This window comes from Fundulus heteroclitus, chromosome 2 (assembly GCF_011125445.2).
Source record: "Fundulus heteroclitus isolate FHET01 chromosome 2, MU-UCD_Fhet_4.1, whole genome shotgun sequence".
In the NCBI taxonomy this organism is placed as follows: domain Eukaryota; kingdom Metazoa; phylum Chordata; class Actinopteri; order Cyprinodontiformes; family Fundulidae; genus Fundulus; species Fundulus heteroclitus.
The window spans coordinates 18,569,060-18,591,279 of NC_046362.1; the positions used below are offsets into that span (position 1 = coordinate 18,569,060).

Below are 22,220 nucleotides of genomic sequence, written 5' to 3' on the forward strand. Positions count from 1 at the left end.
ATAAACCTTACTTTGCCAGACAGCCTTCTTGAAGCAATCTGGGTCAGGCTCTCTCACTGCTGATTAAAAAGGGGATTTTTTTTTTTCATGTCATCCATTGAAGGAGGAGCCGTGGGATAAGGGTGGGAGGAAATAGATCATAAACCCAGCCACATCAGGAAGCTGTAGCAACAAAAACAGACAGTTGTTTGGCTGTTGCCGCTGTCAAGGAAACAACCATCAGTCACCTTTGCACATGTTTAGAGTTTGAAACAAACACGGACTTCTCTGATGTTCTGGTGATCTTCCATAGACACAACTACTTATTAAAAAGGCCCCTTGATTTTTAACAGGTGCACATGTACGCTGTATTTATGTAAGGTAAAGGTAAGGTAAAGGTAAGGTTTTTAAATAAGTTTATTTATATAGCACTTTTCAGTAACAAGACATTCAAAGTGCTGTACATGAACAGAAAATCATTACAGCCATACACAGGAAAAAACAAAGGAATATCCTTCACTAGAATTATTTCATACATTAACAAACATACAGGAAATTTCTAAGAAAGCTACAGTTTGAAGTCTCTGATCTGACTTTTCTGACACTACAACTAAAACAACAGTAACATTCTAAGAAAGCTACAGTATTTATCCACTTCAAACACCAGACCTAATTGATTGGATAGTCTTTAAGAGCTCTGTAGGCCTCCTGGATTACTGGCAGCATGTTCAGCAGTTAAGCCTCATATCAGTATTGTGTTGAACGTAAGAGCACCTAATTGAATAGACTCTGATAAAAACATGGTAGCAGATATAAATAACTGAGTCTCATTGTATTTACCTATATGCAATATAATACATTTATTTTAATGTATGTTTTACCCTATATGATAAAGTGTTTGATTACACTCATAACCTTTTGGGGCTAAGTAGTAATACAAATTATATTTATTGACTTTCATTGGAATTGTATTTTGATGATCCCCTGTTTTTCCAAATTAAGATTGTACAATATGCTGATGGATTATTAATAAATGACAATAGTTTAAGAGAATCTATCTGAAAATTATGAAATAATTTCTTCCTTTTTGTTAGCGTGATGTCAGATTACATTGTTAGTTTATTTAATGAGACCAACAATTGACTTTTTTGTATTTTTCCTTTCTTTGTGGAAAGTTCCATATAAAATCTCCGAACCGTAACGTAAAACGGTACAGGATTTCCAGCCTGGTTCGTCCTGGAAAACTCAGCTCAACAAATCAATAAACAGTGTACTTAGCCATGGTAGGAGCTCAGAAGTAAAGCAAATATTTAAGAAAGTGAAACGGCGATCTTCTCTTAAGCTTGTTCAAGCAGCAACTGCAGCTTTACGTTTACTGCCCGGCTTGTTTATGCTGACAGAATTTCCGGAAGCTGCAGTACATACTCTCGTCTGAATTTTTGATCTCGCGAGTCCGGTGGTCTGTAGAGGAAGTCTTTATGCAGCCAGCACGTCAGGACAAAAAAATCTGTAGGGATCTTTCCATCGGATTGGATGGTTTGGTATGTCTTGGCCTGGAGAAACGCTGTTGCTGTCAACAGCATATTACAGTATTTTATTTTTCAGAGCACGTTAACATTAATATGCCACTGAGTATCCATGCCTGTATCAGTCTAAAATGACATAAAAAGCTTGATTGTAACATGCCTATTACTTTTTCACTGCTCTCATGAGTTATTGTATTTTCGTCATAGCCGGCCAACAGCTCCATTACTTCTAAAGATAACTCCATGTCAGGCACTGTGCTAATTAGTTTTTAAAGAAAGGGAGTTAGCTTCTACTCACTGATACGCACCCTCAGGGTGTGTTTGTCCCACTTATCTCTTACCATTTACTTCCATTTTTGCTGCTTGTGAGGTAAAACCAAGTCCCACGTCCAGCAATAACAGTTTAAAATGCACTATCAAATATACCATTGTATTGTATAACTCTTTGTACGTCAACAAATACTGTAATTACACAGATTTCTGAACAAATCTACTTGGAGAGATAGGATTGGAAGTCTGTGTATTTGCTGGGAGACAAAACAACACACAAGAGCTCAGACATCCCAATGATGCTTAACATTACGTTTAGAAAAATCAAACAAACAAACATCTGTTCCTTCTTGCTCAAAATTCACACTGTAAGATTTTAGGACATAGTATGAATATAAAGCAGGATGATATTGTAATTTGACATACAAATTAAAATGTCATTCACCTTTGAATGTAGTCTAGATTAGTATATGAAAGTAAAAAAAAGTAGACAATAGCTATGAAGACCATTTGTCAAGTACTATGACCAAACAAAACTGTTTATGATCCTCTTGTCGTTTTACTTTATATACAGTAGATATACTTAATATACAGACTTTCTAGTAGAAACTAATATATCCACTTGGAGATCGCCAAAGCTGCTAACACATGGCCCTCCATCTAAACTGCATTAATCAGAGAATCAGCCAAGAGGAACACAGTTACTCTGGAGGAGCTCCAGAGATCCACAGCTCAGGTGGAGAGAGCCATAACAAGTCCCATTAGGTTGATTTTAACCCTAAACATACAGCCAGAGCTACAATGCAAAGGTTTAGACCTCAGAATAATAAAGGGAAAATCCCATTTTATATGAGATTTATTTTTCCAGATGCTTTTTTATCCAGTCTTACTCAGCTTTAGCCCAGTTTTACAAAATACAATGACCAAAACGTTTACTGTCTAGTTGTGCAAAGCTGGTAAAAACATATCCCAAAAGACTCGCAGAAATGGTGGTTCCATAAAGTATTGTCTAAGGGGGGCACAAAACAGAAAAAGAGGCCACACATTTCAGATTTTTTTTATTGTTAACAATGTGAAAACCATTCATCATTTTCTCTCCACTTCAAAAATGATTAACTGCTTTGCGTTGTTCTGTCATATAAAATCTCAATGAAATTCTTGGAATTTTGCAGTTGTTATGTGACAAAATGGGAAAAAGTTCAATTACAACACATACTTTGGTATTTATTAAAACAACTAGTAAAAAAAAAAATTTTTCTTTGTAAAAATAAGTCAATTTTCTGCTCTTCAGCACTGACTCCACTTAAACTCTTTCCCCCCAGGATGCAGCACAGTTTCTGCACCGTTTTATTTGAGCCAGACATGATGGTGTACAATCAGTTGCATTTTATGAGCCCACTTCTCTCATTCTGGGAAAAGAGGAGGAAAAAAAAGGCTTCTGGCATCTCTATCCTGATAATTAGGCCAAACCACCTGCAGAGGAAGCTGTTACCAGCTGCTGTCAAACAGTCTCAAACCTCTTCCTGCTCTTCGTCTCCCAATAGAGCAGCTGCAGCTCTCCACCAGTAGCCTGCTCTGATGTTTTACCCTCTGCCTTCATCCCACCAACACGGCCACCCCACAAAGGAGGCTGTGTGGGCCTCCGTATCTCTTCCGACATCTGAAGATGGTTACAAACAGCTCACTGTGTGGCCCGGCTTTGCTCTGCTACATCAGCCCCCCCCCCTCCCTACACACACACACCGACCCTCCGTCGACCCTCCGTCGACCGTCGCTTCATGTCTCTCGTCCTCGCTCGACCCGGCATACGCACACTTGGCTGTGTGGCTAAGACCTCGGAGATTCCAGTGTCGCACCACGGCTCTTTTTGGAAACATGCCCAGCCTCAACGTGTTACCTTATGACTCAGTAAAGTCATCATTACTGTTATGACTGCAGTTGTCGCCTGAAGTAGCGTATCAGTTGAAAATCTATCGCCTTGCAAGCAAAGAAAATCTGGTAGCGAGGAGTTTTAGAAGCAGTGAACAGAAATGAGTTATACATCTGGAAGTAATGTCTGGTTAATAACAACGGTCGTTACATTACTTAGGCAGTTAGGTTTCATTTCTGGCACCAGACACTAATTAACTTAGGTCAGTGGAATCTAATGCTGGACCCATTTAGGTTATTGAGGACTCTAACCGGTTCCTGGACTGCTTTTATGTCACAAGGCTAATTGGAATTAGAGATTAATGTCAGATTAAAGTGTCTGATTGGCATTGACCTGTGAGGTTAAGGTGATTGCAAATATGTGATTCAACTCATTCTTTTCATTTTGAGCTGCCAGCATATAGATTGGAAACCCCCAAGGCACGCTTCCTTCTGCAACGTTTAATAAGAACATTAAAAACTTTTTATCTGCAGATAATTCCCTCAGTTTTGTATCTTAAATTGACATGAATTTGTTTAAATTAGTTTGAGTTGCATAAAAAATTTGAGAAGCATTTACAAAGACAGGTGTAGTAGTAAATGTTAAAACATTTATTTCGCAGACAACGTTTTTTCTCACATTCCTTTTTTTTTTAGATCAAATTATTTTCAGAATGAACAATTAGCATATATATAGACACAGTAAGTAAAGGTGCTCAAACCGGATTTCTCTTCTTCAATGTACGTACGGGGGCTGTAGTCCACTTCCTAAAATGTTGATTTTGAGATTAGAAAAGCATTTATATCTGTGACGGGCTCTTTCGTTTCTCTTTTTTTATCCCACCACAAGTTTTTTATTTTTTTACCTAAAGCGTTTTCTCTGCATTGTCATTTATAGGATTTAGACAGCACAGCTGTCACAGCCAATGCATTATAAACTAGGACAAAGATTTATTTGGCAAAGAGGATCCTTTTTTTTTTTTGCTTCTTAAAGCGAATTTATGGTTTCCTCAACTAGACTGCAAGGCTTTTGTGACGCAAATGTCATCCGCTGTGCCAGTCCTCAAGGGTTATTTGAACCAACTGCATGTGAGTAGTACTTATGCTGAATGAAAGCATTATACGAACAAAGCTGAGCACTATCCGCACCATAAGTTCCCAGCCTTAATTCTTACTCTGTACGTATGTTACGCACTCATATTAGAGCCGTCTATTGTTTTTTCTTTGGGTTCAGCGAGTGTATTTTGTTTCCGAATCCATTTTCTGATCATAGTAAATAATCATAACTTCAGATCTGACGAAAAACTCCCCCCCCCCCCCCCCCCATAACTGAGCAGTGTACTCTTAGGCAAAAACCCTGCAGAAATAATAATTAAAAAAAAAAATAGAATGTCAGTCCGTCTATATTTGCAGCCATCTCTACATTTATCTGTTAGTTCATTATCCATCCATCCTTGCATCTGTCCATCCATCCATCTATACATGCGTTTATTATCCATCCATCTGGTCATTCATTCATTCATCATCTAAACATCGCTCCATTCATCCTTCTAAAAATCTATCCCTACCTACCTTCATGCCTTTATCATTTTGTTCACTGACCATTCATTCATTCATTCATTCATTGCTGTCTCCATCATCCATCCATTCTCTTCCTTGCAGTTTGTCAAAATTAAACGAGCGGCACGTATTTTTCTGATGTTTGAGTAAGTAGGCTGGCTAATAGCAAGCTAACATCAGCATGTTAAACTTGGATTACTCTATAAATGGGTAGATCTCACAAGGTTATATTATGAGAATCTTGTTAAAATGGGAGAGCGGTTGGACAAAAAAAAAACAGAGATTCAGATGTTTATTTCCATCAGGATTGAGTTTTGCTAAATATTAAAGAAGGATATTAAATCTTGACGTATTCCTTCTCAGCTGGACACTGAAAATCAGAAACATCTTTTGAACTATTCCATTAGTAGGAGTCTTATAGGTTACCATCAGCAGCCGTGTTGCTAAAATACCCTAATGAAATCACCCATGTTGCCCTGCTCCAAGCTCTAATATCTAGCCTCAACCTGTGTGGGCGTAAACTGAGACAAAGTGCAGTGTATTATCAGTTTGTTTAGGAAAAAGGACTTGCTGAAGGTCTGTGTTTTAGCCAAGTGCATGATGGCCTTTGTTCTGCAGTAACCCCACTGCTCATCCTCGGGGGTCAGAAGGCTAATAGCATTAAACATGTCCTCTGGCTGCAGTTTTCATTCACTGACCATATGGCATCAGTGAAACTGCTCCAACCCCTATCTGGTCTGGTTCACATGGCAGTGTGGAAGGGGGCATTATTTTAGTGTCAGATTATGGCTTTCCGTGTGCGAAGGGCCGGTTTGAAATTTTAGACGATTTGACGTAAGCGGAAGTTAATGTCGGATGATCCTGATGCAATGGCATTTGAATGTGAGTTGAGCAGCCTGCGATAAGCTTTTGGCGTGTTATTTAGGTCATGACTGTGCGCTCAATGGGGTTATCCCAGGATACAGCAAACCTATGGACTTCTTTTTGTTATTATTATTATTTTGATTATTCCCATCCCATGAGTCAAAGACTTATGAAGAAAAAAAATCATTAAAGATTTCACAGTCAAGCTGAAGATACTTTATTTTACCAATGAAAACACCATCATTTACATGTTGGAGTTCATAGTTTTCAGAGGACTAAGAACCTTCTAAAAGTACTTTTGAAATATTCAGATGGGGGGAAAAATTACTTTCTTTGATGAGTGGTGTTAACATTGATTGTAAAGCCACTTCAGCATGTAGAGGCTTTGCTTTCTTTGGTGAAAGTTTCTGTCTAACGCTGTTGGCTCTGACATTTGGGTAAAACGTTTCAAATTGTATATAATTCATCTAGAGTTGCTATGATAAATATTTCAGTCCATATTATAACCTTGTAAGCTCAAGAAGCATGTGCAAACATAGTTCTGTACCATGTAATGTTCTTCTTTGTGTTATGGTGTACACTTTACAATAAGGCTAAGTTTGATAGTTGTGGATGTTTATAATGCCGTGATAAAACACAATACAGTGTTTTAGCCAAATATAGATTTGGCTCACTATTTGGCAAGAAACTGGTCAGTTTTGTATCTTTGTATGTCTTTCTCATCCTTTATTAATGCATAATAAACAGTTATTAATGGTTTATAAAGTGTTTACAGATTAATTAATAACATGTACAAACCATTTATAAGCCTCCATAAAGGGAGCCTTGTTGTGAAGTGGTACCATTCATTTTGTGTCAAACTTACATTTTGAAATTGTCCTAAAGTTCAAGTTTGGATTTATCAGACCGAGCTGCTTTCTTTCTCAAGGTTTTAGTCTTTATCCAGGTCTAGAGATATTTGATGAAATAAAAACAAACTTTTGTTCTAGAAACCCCATTCCTTTTTTCCTGCCATATGTAGAAAACAGGACGTTTTAGGTCCTCTGTAACCTCTCAGCAAATTATAACTTTACTTAACAGGTGCAAATTTGCTAATCCCTGGAAGATTTTACTAGGAAAGGTAAATGTTTTGTCTGGTTTGTCAGATTCACTACAACTGATGTTGGAATAAAATCAAAAGGCTCTTCAAAAATGTTTTAGTTTAAAGGTGTGTACAATTAAGCACAGTTTATTGAACAGAAAACTGTCCACACAGTTAAAATGTTTATTGCACCATTTTTTTAAATTACTACTAAAATGTTTTTCTTTTCTGGTAAACGGGATATACATCTCATTGCAAACCTGGTGTATTAGCACTTCTGCGTAAACCTTTGAAAGCCACTCGTCTTTTTATTATTTTTAGACTATATTAGTGCATATCCTGTCAGGTAGTGTCATGTTTCCTGTTTTTCACAGGGTGGAATTGTTGGTTTTAAATAAATCCATTTAATGACATTCAACACTTAGGTGGTGCCGTCAGAACATGTTTATAGATGAGAAATATATGTAGAGAAAACTGAGATAACAATTTTATCAATTGCTGTCAGTAAATAATAAGACTTTGCTGAAACGTCTTCCTAAAGGTTAACAAAAACCACGTCTTATTTTTCTTCAACACTGTGATGACAGCAATTATATATATTTTACATACAGAAGCCATTTTCTTATTACTTGTAGAGGACAATAACATGATTGAAGGAAAGATTAGGAAATGGTGGACTAGCTTTCAGGTACTAAAATGTGAAGTCTAATTTTCACACATACACTCCTCAGAAAAATCCTTGGATTTGTACAGTTAAAGACTCACAATTGTCAAGTTACAATTTTTGTGTAACACATTTTACCTTTTAAGTTGAAGAAATGTTATACATTTGTAAGGAGAACTGGTGTCCTGCAGCTTATTGTTTGTCTGTGTCCACTTTATGCAGCATTCAGCCATTAGAAAGCTAGTCTATCTTTCATATATGAGGGCTTCTTCTTCAATTTAACTGAATCAGGAAATGACATTAACAGATTGCTTGATATTTAGGCCACTTCACCCTTTTTCTTCTTCTTCCCCAGTCTAGTTGACTCTCATTAGTCCACACATTATTTTCTCGCAGGCTATATTTGGGGTTTTGCTTAGACCAGAAGTAGCTAATTATATAAGCTTTACCTTCTTTTTTTGGAGGTGACACATTTGTGAGCAACCAAGCAAAGGTTGAGCAAAAGGCTTTTTAAAGTGCTCACAGTGAAATGTGTCATTTGTGTCTCCAATTTTTTTGTAACTGTTCAAAGCATGTCACTGTCATACAGAAACAGGTAATGTCATTGGTCAAAGCTAAGCCATCATTCCTTTAGCAAGAAGCCAAGCCTTTCCGTCTACCTTAAAAAGTTAGGTTGATATTTAAAACACAAGCCGCTTTGTGTAACATCACCAGGAAACATCAAAAACCATCAAACAAACAAAAATGTAAAAGGAGATGTTGAAAGTTCAGTTTGCAGCGATAGAAGTTAATGCATTTTTGTGTACACAGAAATAATTTGATACAAAAAAATATTACTTGTTGTACTTACATATGTGAACATTTTAGATAGTACTTTTGTTATTGTACTAATGACAAACCCTTGTGTTTTCACTGCACAATGCCACACAATTTTTGAGGTGTTGAGAACAATTCAAGGAAGCCCGATTTAGCTGGAAATGACTTTATGTTTCTTACAGTATGAGATCTGCAGAATAATAATGCTTGATGGTTACTTCCTCCAAGCCGGCTGTCCTCATATGCCATTGAAATGTAAAGCAAATACATTAAAATCCAATTAATGTATAGATGTGTGTAAAAATGGGATCGGTGCTTAAATTGCACCTGTGATGATATAATCTTTTGATTTATTTTTAGAACCATGTAGCAGTTTTCTCATAAAGACAAATTTCCTATTGATGAAATGTTTTTTTTAAGAAGAATGACTATTTTTTTTACTAACTCCAGTTATCCTGTAGCATTTCTCGCACATTAACCCATATTAATGTAAATCTGTATGAAAACTTTACATAGATGGTGATTAAATTACCAAATTCCTGCTGTGTTTTGACAACAATCAGCTAATGATATTTACTTACTGTAAAAAAAATAAATGCCGCAGACATTTTAATAAAACCTGACATTTTGGAGGACTGGATGCTCACAAGGAAAGTTCATTTGGAAAGTCTGTGAGATTTAAAGTGACACATACTTGTATCACTATCTATGGGGTTCAATGAGGGATGTTTAATTTAAACCACTGAAAAGCAAAAGAAATGGAAATGAGAACAAGTTGTTGTTTTTTTTTACTTTAAAACCAAACAATCAATTTCTAAATGAATTATTTAGACTAGTTAACTTCAGGCTGTAAATGATATTTAATTGTGAATAAGTAGTTTCTTTAACCTTCCAATGCATGCTTACATATTTGTGCGACAAACTAAATTATATTGATTATTACAGAGGTGAAAAGACTTGACTGTTGTTATTATACTGGAATTGCCGATAATGGCTCTCCATCTCACTACGTTTGAGCTGTAAAACCTAATTCCTGTTTGAAATCATCTTCATGAACTGCTGTAAGGCAGTCATGGTATTTAACGTTAAAAGTAACTCTAAACGTATCTTACACCAGCTTAATTCTGTCACTCTGACCCGGGAGACCTTTCCCTTGCTGCCTATTATTGATTATGTGACCGAACTTGTGTTCAGGCTCCAGGGAGGATGAGAGGCTGAGACGCTGGCTCCTGGGTTTATCTTCAGTAATCATTTAGCTCACTCTCAATTTCAAACTGGCCACGGATGTGAAAGTGACACAAGCTGCTGTCTGGCAGTCCACATTACTTCATCTCTCGGCTCCTATTTGGCTCAGAGGATTAGAGAGCCAACTTGAGCAGGATTAACAGAGGAGAAGGAGGAATTCCCTTTGTGCCCTGAGAGCAGAAAATGAACCTGAGAGTTGGGTGGCATTTCTTTTCAACCTTTTCACTGTGCCGACTTGTCGTTTCAAACCTTAAACTTGGATAAAAAGATTTTCATTTACAAGTGTGGGTAGTTTTGGAGAGATCCTTGTTTTAAATGTATAAAATTGGCCTCTCTGGGCTTCATCCGGCACAATTATGATCTTTTCTTACACCGAAATCTGCGCTTTAATGTTCCGCGTGAATGATTATGAAAGCCTGATGGAGTTTCTTGAATGTGAATGTTTAATGTTTACTCTAAACTCCCTTTTTAGCTGCAGTGCAGGGGCTCTGTGATCCATCTGCTGGTTAATTAATATCTTGGAGAGCACAGGCCTCGTGCACAGTGGCTCTGCAGCCATTTCCACTAGTTCCTAAGTAAATTAGAGAGAGACAAAAACTCAAGATCCAAGCTTTGTTATTGAATTACTTCTGACATCCTCCCCTGAGACCATAATTCACAGCGTACTAAAAGGCTCGAGCAAAGTACAGCATAAACAAATTAGTTTGTTTTGTTCTTATCTTGTATCAGGACCGCTGGAAGGGAAAAAAGGGGGATTTGGAGGTTGCTTGGGAAAGCTGCGCATGGCAAAGATTACAGCCCGCTCCGTGTTGTCCCTCATGGAGATTTAATGGGCTTAATCTAGATTTCCTTACTGCCTGTTTAATCCTGCTTTTAAAAAAACATAAAATGCGTCCCTCCACAGCATGTACAGGCACAGGTAGTCGTTCAGTCGGTAAATTGTGGACAAGAACAGCGGAGGCCTTTAGGGAATAAAATCAGAAGCATGAGGATCACAGGGTAGAAACATTTGTTTGGGGGGGGGGATTCATGCAGAGGCAGATTTACAACCCAGAGAAAATTAGTTTATAGCTTAGCCACAAACTATAAATAACTCTGGTGGGAATTTTCAGTTAAGGATGTTGGTTCCCAAATCTTTATTGAAAACGATTAGAGAAGTTTAACCGCAGCATGGGGAATCATATCGTGTCCAATAGAAGGAGATCTGTTGACAATGAGAGTCCGATCAATTACCTGTTACACGCATGAAGATGTTCATTTGGGTTTGACTCCATTTTATTAGACTTCCCTAATTAGTTTAGCTACATATAAAACCACAGCTTCTCAGCTAATTATATCTTAAGGCATCTGACAAGACAAACAATTCATAGCAATTTATTTAAAATACAATTTGAACCAAAATTCTGATCCATGAAGTTAATTCCAAGGGTAGCTATTCATATGATAATTTCCGACCCTATTACGTATATTTAATTTTAATCAGTTAATTTTAACTCAAACGCAGCTGGTCATATAACACCGATAGGTAAAAAGTGACCCATCTACAGATACCCAGGCCAACATGAGCATAATGGGAGGAAACCTACAGCAAAACTAGGTTCAGTATGAGCAGACATCTGCTTCGACGGGCTGGGAGTTTAGAGGACCGGAGGGGGTCAATGAAAAGCACAGAAGCACTGAGCTAGGAGAACTTTTTAAGACTTTAAAAAAAAAAAAAAGCAGGAGAGTGCAAAAAAGGTGTTGGCAGCAATATTCAGTCTATGACTCTTCCAAGAAGGTGACGAATTAAACTCAGAATCATTGCCTTGGAGTATTCCCCATGTCAAAAAAACAACATGAAACGCGTGGAGAATTAACGGAAGCGGTGGCCTGATGAATAGTTCCATAAAGGAAAGAGACACAACTAGACAAAAGAATCTCTAGGTTTAGTGGGGTGTCTGTAGGAAAGACAGACTAAGACAGTACGCAAATATAATGGTAATATCCCCAGCAGTGAACCACTCCAGGTAAGAGAGGCAGCCAAACACAGAACCACTGGGCCAGAGGTACCTTCTACTGAAAGAATGCTGAGGCAACACAAAGTTAATAGCAGCATTAGCTATGTTAATGGCTCCATGCTGCCAAGTGGGTTAGCTAAAAAAAAAAAAAAGAGCACATTAACAGATGTACCATGTACTTAAAGTAGATCCATTCCACCGGGCCATGAGCACACTTTATGGGAAAAAAGGGATATTATTATAAGTAAATGGCAACAATAGTTTATTTAGTGGCTCCATCCAGGAAAGAGACACGGCTAAACAAAGAAACACCAGACCAAGAGTACAATCTGGGGCAAAAGGAGCACACAAAGTTAAAAAAAAGCCCCATTCCACTAATGGGGCCTTTAAGGAAAGAGAGACAGCCAAGAGCCGAAGCACCAGCCCAAGCACACTATCTATGGGAACAAATAAACAAAACAAAGGCTGAGCAAGAGACAGAGTACAAAATAATGGCAGCAATAAATAAAAAGTCTGTAGGTACTCCAGCACCTGAATACTATAGCAGCATAAAGACAGTTCAGGATTATTTAAGTCACTCTTAACTAAACCTTTTATCAAAAAAAAAGGAAATTCTTGTTTTAAAAGTAGACAGGCTGTCTGCCTCACAAAAAAAGACAGAAGAAGACAGAAGAGGAACTTCTTGCTCAGAATCAGATTGCGCTCCTAATTGAGGTAACGTCTGTATGTCTATGCAGTTTTACAACATTTGGGAAACATTTTAGTTTGTAACTTTGGTTAGACTTTGGGGGGGCAGGTGGGAGGGGTTAGAACGCGAAAGCCATATTACTTTTTGTTTTGCTTGAAGATTAAGTTCATGGGATAACGATTCGCACCAACTTTAAGTTTACAAGATAGTTTCGATCTGTACGCACTCTGTGCATACAAAATGACAAATAAAGTTGTCTAAGTCTAGTTTTATTTTGCCAAAAAGGCCAAAAACTGATAGTAACTTTAAGATGCAAAGCTCCTCATGTAGAGGGACGATGTGATCAGCCAGTGTAGGTCTACCTGAAAGCAACCGTGTGTTGGTCTTAGTGTGGGTCTCAGTGGAAACATTTCTCCTCACAGTGGGTGCTAATGTGCGGTTTAGCTGGGCCTTAACCTCCCTGAAGGTGATTTTTCTTTTTTTCTTTTTTTCTTTTCTTTTTTGTCTAACTGAATTTCCTCCTTGAGGTTTCCCCGCGGTGAAAGCAATTGTGATGTTGTTGGCGCCGGCAGACAACACTCGGTTTCTAAGGAAACGCAGCGCACCAACCTCATTTGCAACACCACAGGCAAATATGGCTGTCACACTGTGGGCTGCGCTAAACTGCGCTTTCTTCTGTTTCCAGTCAACACTCCACCTTTTAAGCCACAACAATGCTTTCCTGCGCATCTGTGCTCTTCTGGGCCTCAGAGTTTCTCAGGAGGTTAACTGGTTTGATTTGAGGCCTACGTTGCTTTTGTAAATGAGATTTATACATCTCGTCCATGTCGCAGACTCACAGACGCCACCAGAGGAAGGAGGTAGGGACCGGGACGGGATGCGTCCTGTGCGCCCTCGTTTCAGTGCCGGTTTCGCTTCTCGACGGAAAACGTATTCTTTTCTTGAGAAACTGCAACTGAAACACAAGTGGTCCCATCCCTGTTCTTTTCCTCTCAGTCGAGCTGCTTGCAGCGCTGCGTTGCTACCGAGCTCCGCCTCACGATTCCGTGAGTCACTTCCTGCATTTGTAAATTGAACCACGATGTGATTGAGGCCACGTTTTGTGTGTCTGCGTCGCCTCCCTTCCTAAGTGGGTGGTCAAGGCAGGAAGGAGACTGTTGAGTTTACTCTCGGCACCGGCGGAGCAACGCCAAGCTTAGTCACCGTTTCCGTCCTTTCGTTAAGTGGCCGCCTCTGGAATCAGACGTTGAGAACGGCGGTCACCGGCCAACCGGCCTCTGTGTGCTAGACATCTCCCGGCCCTCTAAAGGAAAGTCTCACTGTACGTTGTCGCATATCGCAGGAGTCAGACCCAGGGAGAAAAGATTTTGCCTCTCAAATTGAGCTCCCACTCTGCATTATCTTCCTGCTGTCTGAGTCACAGGTCCAGGCACGCGGCCCGCTGCAATTAGAACTTCGAATCAAGCTCAGAAATTTCCTCTCCAACTGGCCGCTGGCGCCGATAAGGAGACCCTTCCTGTCATCAGCTGTGTCTGTTTCTTCCTGACTGGGGCTTACTTCTGATTGGTCCGAGCATTCGGTGCAGGTTTGAGGGGAATGAAAGCATGCAAGCATCACCGCGACCCCTGCTACACCGGCCTTGTGGTTTTTTAAGGTGGCTGATCTGATTCCGGCGACAACGGAAATGGTTCCCAGTGTTGCAGTTTTGCTACTCACTTTACTGCCTACAAAAGGGGCGCTTAAAAAAAAAAAAATAAGGCAACACTTAACTAAGCAGCAAACTCATAATTCTGGCTTCAGGATGTGACATGTTGTGAGATTAGAATGGCATGTACTGGTCTTGTGTGTATGAATTAAAGGGATGCTGTGTTATAACCAAGGGAGTTTGAAGGCTGGTTCAACACTACATCCTGAGCTCTGACATCAACATCAAGTTGTTCTTTAGCAGATTTTGTGATATTTGAGGGGGAAGGTCTATACTAGGGCTGCACGATGTTATAAATTGATATGATACCGGTTGCACACTGCAAAAACACAACTAAAAATAAGTAATATTTTCCTCAAATTAGTGTATCTGTCCTTGATTTGAGCAGGTAAATAAGATGATCTGCCAATGTAATGAGATTTTTGCACTTAAAATAGGAACAACTCATCTCCATCATCTTATTTCAAGTGCAGAATGTCTAATTATGTTATTTTAGGGGTCAAAATACTCATTCCATTGGCAGATGATCTTTTTTACCTGCTCAAATCTAGGACAAAAGCACAAATTTTAAGAACATTTTACTTATTTTTAGATCTGTTTTTGCAGTGCAATATGTGCTTATTTTCTTCTTTCCTCTCTTTTTTGCTGTGCTTCCATCACTTCTGTGGCCTTTTGCATTTTGGGCAGCGTCATTTGTGTCCAGCGTGAACATCTGCTGCCCTTAAACTCTTTCCACCCGGCTAAATATTACATTACTGTAAAAAAAAACTGTAACTTCATAACACTTGGAATATATTTGGCAACAATTACTGCACTTTTTGCAATATGCACACTGATATTGCCATGACAATATATTCACCATATGTTGCGTAGCCCTGTTCCAAACAATGAGCAGGTTCACCTGAATTGATCAGAACACCATTGCTGAGCTGATTTATTGCAGTAATTCAAAAGGTGAAACTTTTATTACACACAGTGATATAGTTCAGGCATTTATTTCTCCTAATTCTGGTAATTATGGCTTACAGCTTATGGAAATCCAAAGGTAACTTCTCAGAAAGTGTACTGAATTCCAAATTCAGTACAATTCCAAATTAAATGTACAATTTATTTTCATCTGAAAGATGATTTCGGGCCAACAAGCAGCAATTCAGTCACCTTCGCCCAGGCTAGGCGCTTCTGATGTCATCTCTGGTTTAGGAGAGGCTTCACACAAGCAATGCCACAGTTTGTTAATCTCAGTGAACTCTTGAGTGGGTTTTGCTTCACTATTCACTCTTGGCTGTGTTTATCCCTGCATCCCAGTTGCTGGTCCATATTTTTCTGTGATCGTCTTCCTTCCACTTAACTTTACACTAATGTGCTTGGCTCTAGCACTGTGCGCTTAGCAACCTTCTATAGCAATGACCTGCTGGACGTCTTTCATTCCCGCAGACGTCTCTATGATTGTGTTAAAAATCCTTATTTGTTGTTCTTGTGTAAAATGAAAATTCACAAAAAGTTCTTTTTTTGATTTTCCTTACCTGTAAACCTTGATCATTGAAATCAACAGAAACACAAGCTTTGTCTATACCCTGTGGCATGAATAAAAAAACATTTTCTTCTGTTGAATTCCTGAAGGGCATCACGTGAAAGATTAAATTCTAATTTATTTAGATGCATCTGTATTTGTCATAAATGTCAGTAGTGTAAGATATAAAGTAAATGAATGTATTACAGCAAGAACATTTAGATTTTTTTTCACCTAACACATACGTGGTTGGGTGCTGTGGTTTGCTGTGCGTAGGAAGCAACATTTTAAAGCCATAAACACCACAACAAATATACAACCACTGTGGTTATTTATTTATTAAGTTTGTTAAATACGTAATCTAAGTTTATACTTGTCCCTTTGCAGGAATCCTCTTCTCTACGCTGGTGTTCGGACCTGCCTGTGGCTTCATCCTCGGATCCGTCTGCACCAAATTCTATGTGGACTTCATCTTCATTAACACCAGTGCGCTCACTTGTCCCATCGTCACATTTTGTTTTCTGTTTCTCTCTCTGAACGCCTCATTGACTCAATCTGTGCCTCTCGCCGCAGCCATCACTCCAGACGACCCGCGGTGGATCGGGGCCTGGTGGGCGGGCTTCCTGCTGTGCGGTGCCTTACTGTTCTTCTCGGCTCTCCTGATGTTCGGCTTCCCTCACTCGCTGCCGACGAGGGAAAGGGATGAGGGCGCCGAGAGCGAGCAGGTCATGCTTCCTCCGTCTCTCAGCCAAGAGTATGAGACTCCGAAGCCCAGCAATGGAGTTGTGCTCAGCCATGAGGCTGCCAACAGCCCCACCTGCTGTCAGCAGCTGAGAGGTGAGCCTGCAGTGCTGCATGGATGGCATTGATTCCCGTATAAGCCATGTAAAATGCATACAGTGCGGTGAGGGCTTCAAACGGGCCCTTTTCAAAGTTCTCTTATTTTGATTGTACTTTAGAGGAATTTTGGGGCGTGGCAGACCAACACGAGGCGGTACATAATCATAAACATAAAGGAAAAGGATGCCTGTGGTCACTTTTCTTCTAAGCAAAAATCACAACATGCATCGTATTCGGCACACGAGTTGAGACGTTGCAGAGCCACTTTCTACTACGGCCACAGCTGCAAGTCTTTTGGACTATTTGTCTAGCGGTATTGCACAACTGGAGGTCAAAGTTTTGCCAGTTCTTACTAAAGCAGGTCAAAATCGGAAGAGGGAATGGCCGCAGATTCTCAATTGGATTTATGCCTTTAGCGACTTTGAAGACGTGTGTCTTTTATTGTGAAACAAACAACAAATAGGACAAAATAACTGACAACTTCAGCGTGCGTTACTATTCACGCCCCAAAGTCAGTAGTTTGTAGAGCCACGTTTGCCGCACTGACAGCTGCAAGTCGCTCTGGATAAGTTTCTATGAGCTCGTCACATCTGGCCGCTGCGATTTCTGCCCATTCCTCGAGGCAAAACTGTGTTTTCTTGCCGCAGATTCACAATTGATTATAGGTCTGGACTTTGACTAGGCCATTCCAGTGTGTTTGAATGTTTCCCTTTAATGCAGCATGCTTTGAGTCATTGTCACATAAAGGCATTTAAATTACAGGTGGGGATGTAACAAAATGGGTAAAAAGCCTAGAGGGGGTGAATACTTTTTAAAAAGACACTGTATTTGCATACATAAGAAAACCTGTTTTTTTGTGGATTACTTGGGTGAAAACAACCTAAAACTATGAATTCTACATAATGATAAATATCAGTTTTTCTTTAATGATATTTGGTTATTAAAATGTCATTTAATAGTCAAGTGTTCATAAGGTTAAAATTCCCGAGAGTAGCTAAGTTGAGCTGATAGAGTCAACTGAGATGGACACTAACGCTCCTCCTGCTTTTTGCGGTTTACAATCAGTGATCCCTAAGGTGACAAAGCACCTGCTGTCGAACCCCGTCTTCACCTGCATCATTCTGGCCGCCTGCATGGAGATCGCTGTCGTGGCGGGCTTCGCAGCCTTCCTGGGAAAATACCTCGAGCAGCAGTTCAACCTCACCACCACGTCTGCCAACCAGCTTTTAGGTCTGTTCTCTAAGAGAAAATGCCAAACGCGCCGTCATACACATGCATGAATACCTGTGACGTTAACTTTGTTTGGGGGGGGGATCTCTCTTTTGTGGTTAAGGCATGACGGCCATTCCGTGCGCTTGTCTGGGCATCTTCATGGGTGGCCTGCTGGTGAAGAAGCTGAACCTCTCAGCGTTGGGAGCCATCCAAATGGCAATGCTGGTCAACCTGATCTCCACCGCCTGCTACGTCTCCTTCCTGTTTCTGGGCTGCGACACCGGGCCGGTCGCTGGAGTCACTGTCCCATACGCCAACGAGTAAGAGAGACACGCATAGATCCCGTGTTTAATGAGGACAGCAGGTTGGAACCTATTAGACACTGGTTTTAAAAATAACTCCGCCTGTACTCTGCATCCCTGGCAGTAGTTTGTTCATTAATTGTTCTGTCGCAGTGGCACATATTCCACTACTCTGGGTGAGAAAAACGGCTAAAATTATCCTTTCACAACAAGTCTTTGTATCTCTTTATCAAAGCTACAGAGCGCCAGACGAGTGCAGCCATCCCCAGATAAACGAACAATCCCACGCAGAAGGACTTACACCCTTTTTTACTTTTTGCCTTGTCACGTCCAAAAACTCAATATATTTTTCGACAGTTTCATAAGATAGCCCAACAAGACGCGATGCGTGATTATGAAGTGGGAGATTTTATTTTCACAAACAAAACTGTTAAAAAAAACGCAGCATGTATTTACATTCACCCAGCTGAGATGATGCTTAGTAGAACCACCGTGTGCTGCAGTTACAGCTGCGAGGCTTTTTGGGGCTATTTATCCTGCAGGTTTTCACGTACAGACAAAGAAGTCTTTGCCCAGCCTTTGCAAAGTAGCTGAAGTTCAGTCAAACTAGATGAAGAGCACATAAATATCTAAATGATGTTGCTCCGGCTGTGTGTTTAGGCTCCTTGACCCGATAAAAGGAGAATAGCTGTCCTACTTTCAAGTCTTTTGCAGCCTTTAACAGGTTTTCCTCCAGGATTGCCCTGTTTTTTATTTCCATCCGTCTTTACGTCTACTCAGGCCATTTTCCCCGTCCCTGCTGAAGACAAGCGTCCGCACAGCAGGACAGGACACCTTTACTGTGTCCTGTACATCACCTTCTTCTTTTCACTTTTCCATTAAGGCCAGATTTGGAGGAGTGTGTGAATACTCCTACACAGAATCAACAGAATATGCCACCTGAGCTTTGGCTCGCTGCAGCTCCTCCAAAGTTGCAGCCTCCTGGCTGCTGCTTCTTAATGTCTTCCTTGCTGCAGGTTGTTGGATCAGGCGTATAGACATATATTATTAGGTTTGAATATGGTGATAGCATCAGGTTTTTCATACACATTCCATGTTAGATGATCAATTGAACAGTGCTCTATGTATTGTTCAAAGGCTAGGATATTGTTTAATTATCTAACCCCACTGCCTTAGATTCACTGACTTCTTTGCTCATTGGTCTTCAGGATGCTGTTTGTTCATTAGCGTTTAATTAAAAAAAATAAAAAAAACTTCAAGGCTTTTAGAGAAGAGCTGTATATTAGACTGAAGTTACATGACAGACAGATGGACGCTATTTACTAATTGGTTCCACTGGGATTTATGTAGGGGTGTCAGATTAAAAGGGGCTGAATACAAATTCACGGCGAATTAATCAGAAAACCATCTGAATCATTCATCTGCGGGTGACTCCAGATTGCTTACCTGAGGTTATCTCTTCTAAGACCCGTCTCTTGACAGATCGTTTGGTTTGATAAATCATAACAAACCTCTTTATGTCATTCTCAAACCCGACACGTGGAGCCTGCAGATTACAGGAGCGCTGAATCACGTACATAAGGTAAACTACAGGCCACAGGGGAAGAATGAATATTTTGAAGGTGAATTCTTCAATGCCCAGCGTAATTCTCGCTATTAGGCTTGTTTCGAATCGTAGGAGCACATTTCTTCTAATGGCTGTTGACAGTATAATCCGGCAACAGCACAAAAGTCTCCTGGCCTCCAAAGCTATAGACGGCATTATTAGAGGTGACCTGCACAATGAAAATGCAGTCCACCTCTGTTTGTCAGGGTCCAGTGGGCGCTTCCATTTATACAAACAAATCTGCGTCACCTCGTTTCATCTATAAACAGGATTTCCATTCAGCGTGGCTTTGCACTCCAAAGGGCTTCACGAGCTGAATGCGAAGGGCTTTATTGAGTCAGACCGTAAACCTATAAAAAATAACTTTTAAACAAAAGATCTCACTGGCTTTTAGACCCGATGGCTCTGATTCTGTCACTGTCAGGTTCTTCTAGATCATTGGTTTTTACATCCAGGACCTCAGGACCCACTATCCTGCTTGTTTTAGATGCGTTTCTGCTGCGGCACACCTGCATCAAACGATTGCACGACCTCCTCAGCAGCCCTCAAGGTCTCCAGAGGCCTGTTAATCACCCATTTGTTTAAGTCAAGTGTGTGGCGGCAGGGAAACAGCTGAAATATATAAAACATTAGGTCTCGAGGACCAGGATTGAAAAACCGCTATTCTAAACATTGTGTTTTCTATTTGTTTTAAATAAGTCCCTCTCAGCCTCTTCAGCAACCATGTAGCTTTTTCTGCTGGCCTTTATATTTGCTTTCCATGTACATAAGACCAAGTAATAAAGATCTGTTTTCTCAAATTAGCTAATTTGCCGCTCTCTGGGTAAAAAGGCATTAAAAGCCTCATAATAAATTAATTTGTTATTGCAGTAGCATCTTCTCACCCTGAACGTTTTAGGACAAAATGCCCTGCTCGGAAATAACAGGGTTTTTTTAATCAGTTGTGCCCCTTTTGACGCCACGGCTCCTGTAGAATAAAATATACCAGAAGCCACTTTTAATTTGGACTTTCCTTGCTTAAATTGATCCAAGTGTTTACAACTCTATATTTAGTAATCCACGACTTGGACACAAACATGACGTGACACAACACTGCTCGTCGTGCAGCTATTTTAATGTCCTTTTTTTACTGCAACAATTCGAACTGAGAATAGATCAGTGTTTCAAAGACTCAATAAGTCAGCTTAGGCAAGAAAATGATCAGCAACAATTTGTTCATCTCTTAATCATTCGTGTCATCTAGGATGAATAATGTATTACTCTCAGCTCCTGAAATAAAAACCAACAAATTATAAACAGTGAGTAAATCTGTTAATCCGGATAATCAGGAGATTAATTCAACACCAAGATAACCCTTACAGTCATGCACACCTACAGTGGTCTTTAAGCTAAAAGGCCAATAATGGAGATCAAGGATATAGATGTACTTGTGAATGTAAGGTGAGCAATACACGGGATTGGCATTAAAGGAAGATTACTTTAAAAAGGCCTTAAATGTCTTAGTGCTGTAAAAAAAAAAATAAAAAAAATCCACCTGAGCTTTATGACCCATTCGTAATTTCTCCTTTTGACCCAGAATAAAAGAAGCTGTGTTGGATAATGACAAGGACTGCATTCAAATTATACTTGCGACGCGTCATACATCTACACGTCCTTTTCTCTGCGGGAGCTTCAGGAGTGAAAATTGCTTCTAAGTAGTTTCAATTATTGTTTTTGGATGTAGGCAGGTAGGTACTTTATATAAAATCCCCTGGGGGGGTTGTTGCATTAAAACAGGATCAACAAAGATATTTTAAGCAAACAAGTAACAATAAGACAAAGACCTATAAAAACATCAGTATGTACTAGTATGGAAATATTGTGTATGTATTCAAGTTCAATTGTTATGCTTTCTGCCTTGCATCCAGAAGGCTTCAGACATATTTGTGTGTCTAAAGGAACGCCTCAGCTTGTCTTTTTGATTTAACAACCTGAACTCGACGTGTTCCAGAGCAGAGTAGTTGAGAATAAACAAGAAAGGGTTCAGGCTGTGCCTTTTGGTTCGTACGGACGTAGCTGTCGAGCACCGACGTTTAGATGTTCTTCTCCTGCGTTTCTGTTCAGGACACTAAACGTGGGGGAGAAACCAGAGGCCCAGTGCATCAGCCACTGCAGCTGCCTCACCTCTTCTATAAGCCCCGTGTGCGGCTCCAACGGGGTCACCTACCTGTCTGCCTGCTTCGCCGGCTGCACCCGCACTGGAGCGTCTCAGACCGCATCCAACACATTGCAGGTAATAACCAGTGTTGGTCTAAGTTCACCGTCTCCCCATGTGCTGTGGTGTAAAAGAAGGAAACGTCATTGAAGTGTGTGTGTGTGTGTGTGTGTGTGTGTGTGTGTGTGTGTGTGTGTGTGTGTGTGTGTGTGTGTGTGTGTGTGTGTGTGTGTGTGTGTGTGTGTGTGTCACT

At 40.0% G+C, this 22,220-nt stretch overlaps 1 protein-coding gene across 1 annotated transcript in view; it reads left to right on the plus strand.

The window, feature by feature from the left end:
- Window positions 1-22,220, plus strand: part of slco3a1 (solute carrier organic anion transporter family, member 3A1) — a 48,839-nt gene that overhangs the window by 22,498 nt on the left and 4,121 nt on the right. The window contains exons 3-7 of the mRNA XM_036149981.1: window positions 16,201-16,299; window positions 16,387-16,650; window positions 17,719-17,883; window positions 17,987-18,185; window positions 21,877-22,045. Coding sequence (XP_036005874.1) covers window positions 16,201-16,299; window positions 16,387-16,650; window positions 17,719-17,883; window positions 17,987-18,185; window positions 21,877-22,045 — 896 coding nt within the window. The remainder of the gene's footprint in view (window positions 1-16,200; window positions 16,300-16,386; window positions 16,651-17,718; window positions 17,884-17,986; window positions 18,186-21,876; window positions 22,046-22,220) is intronic.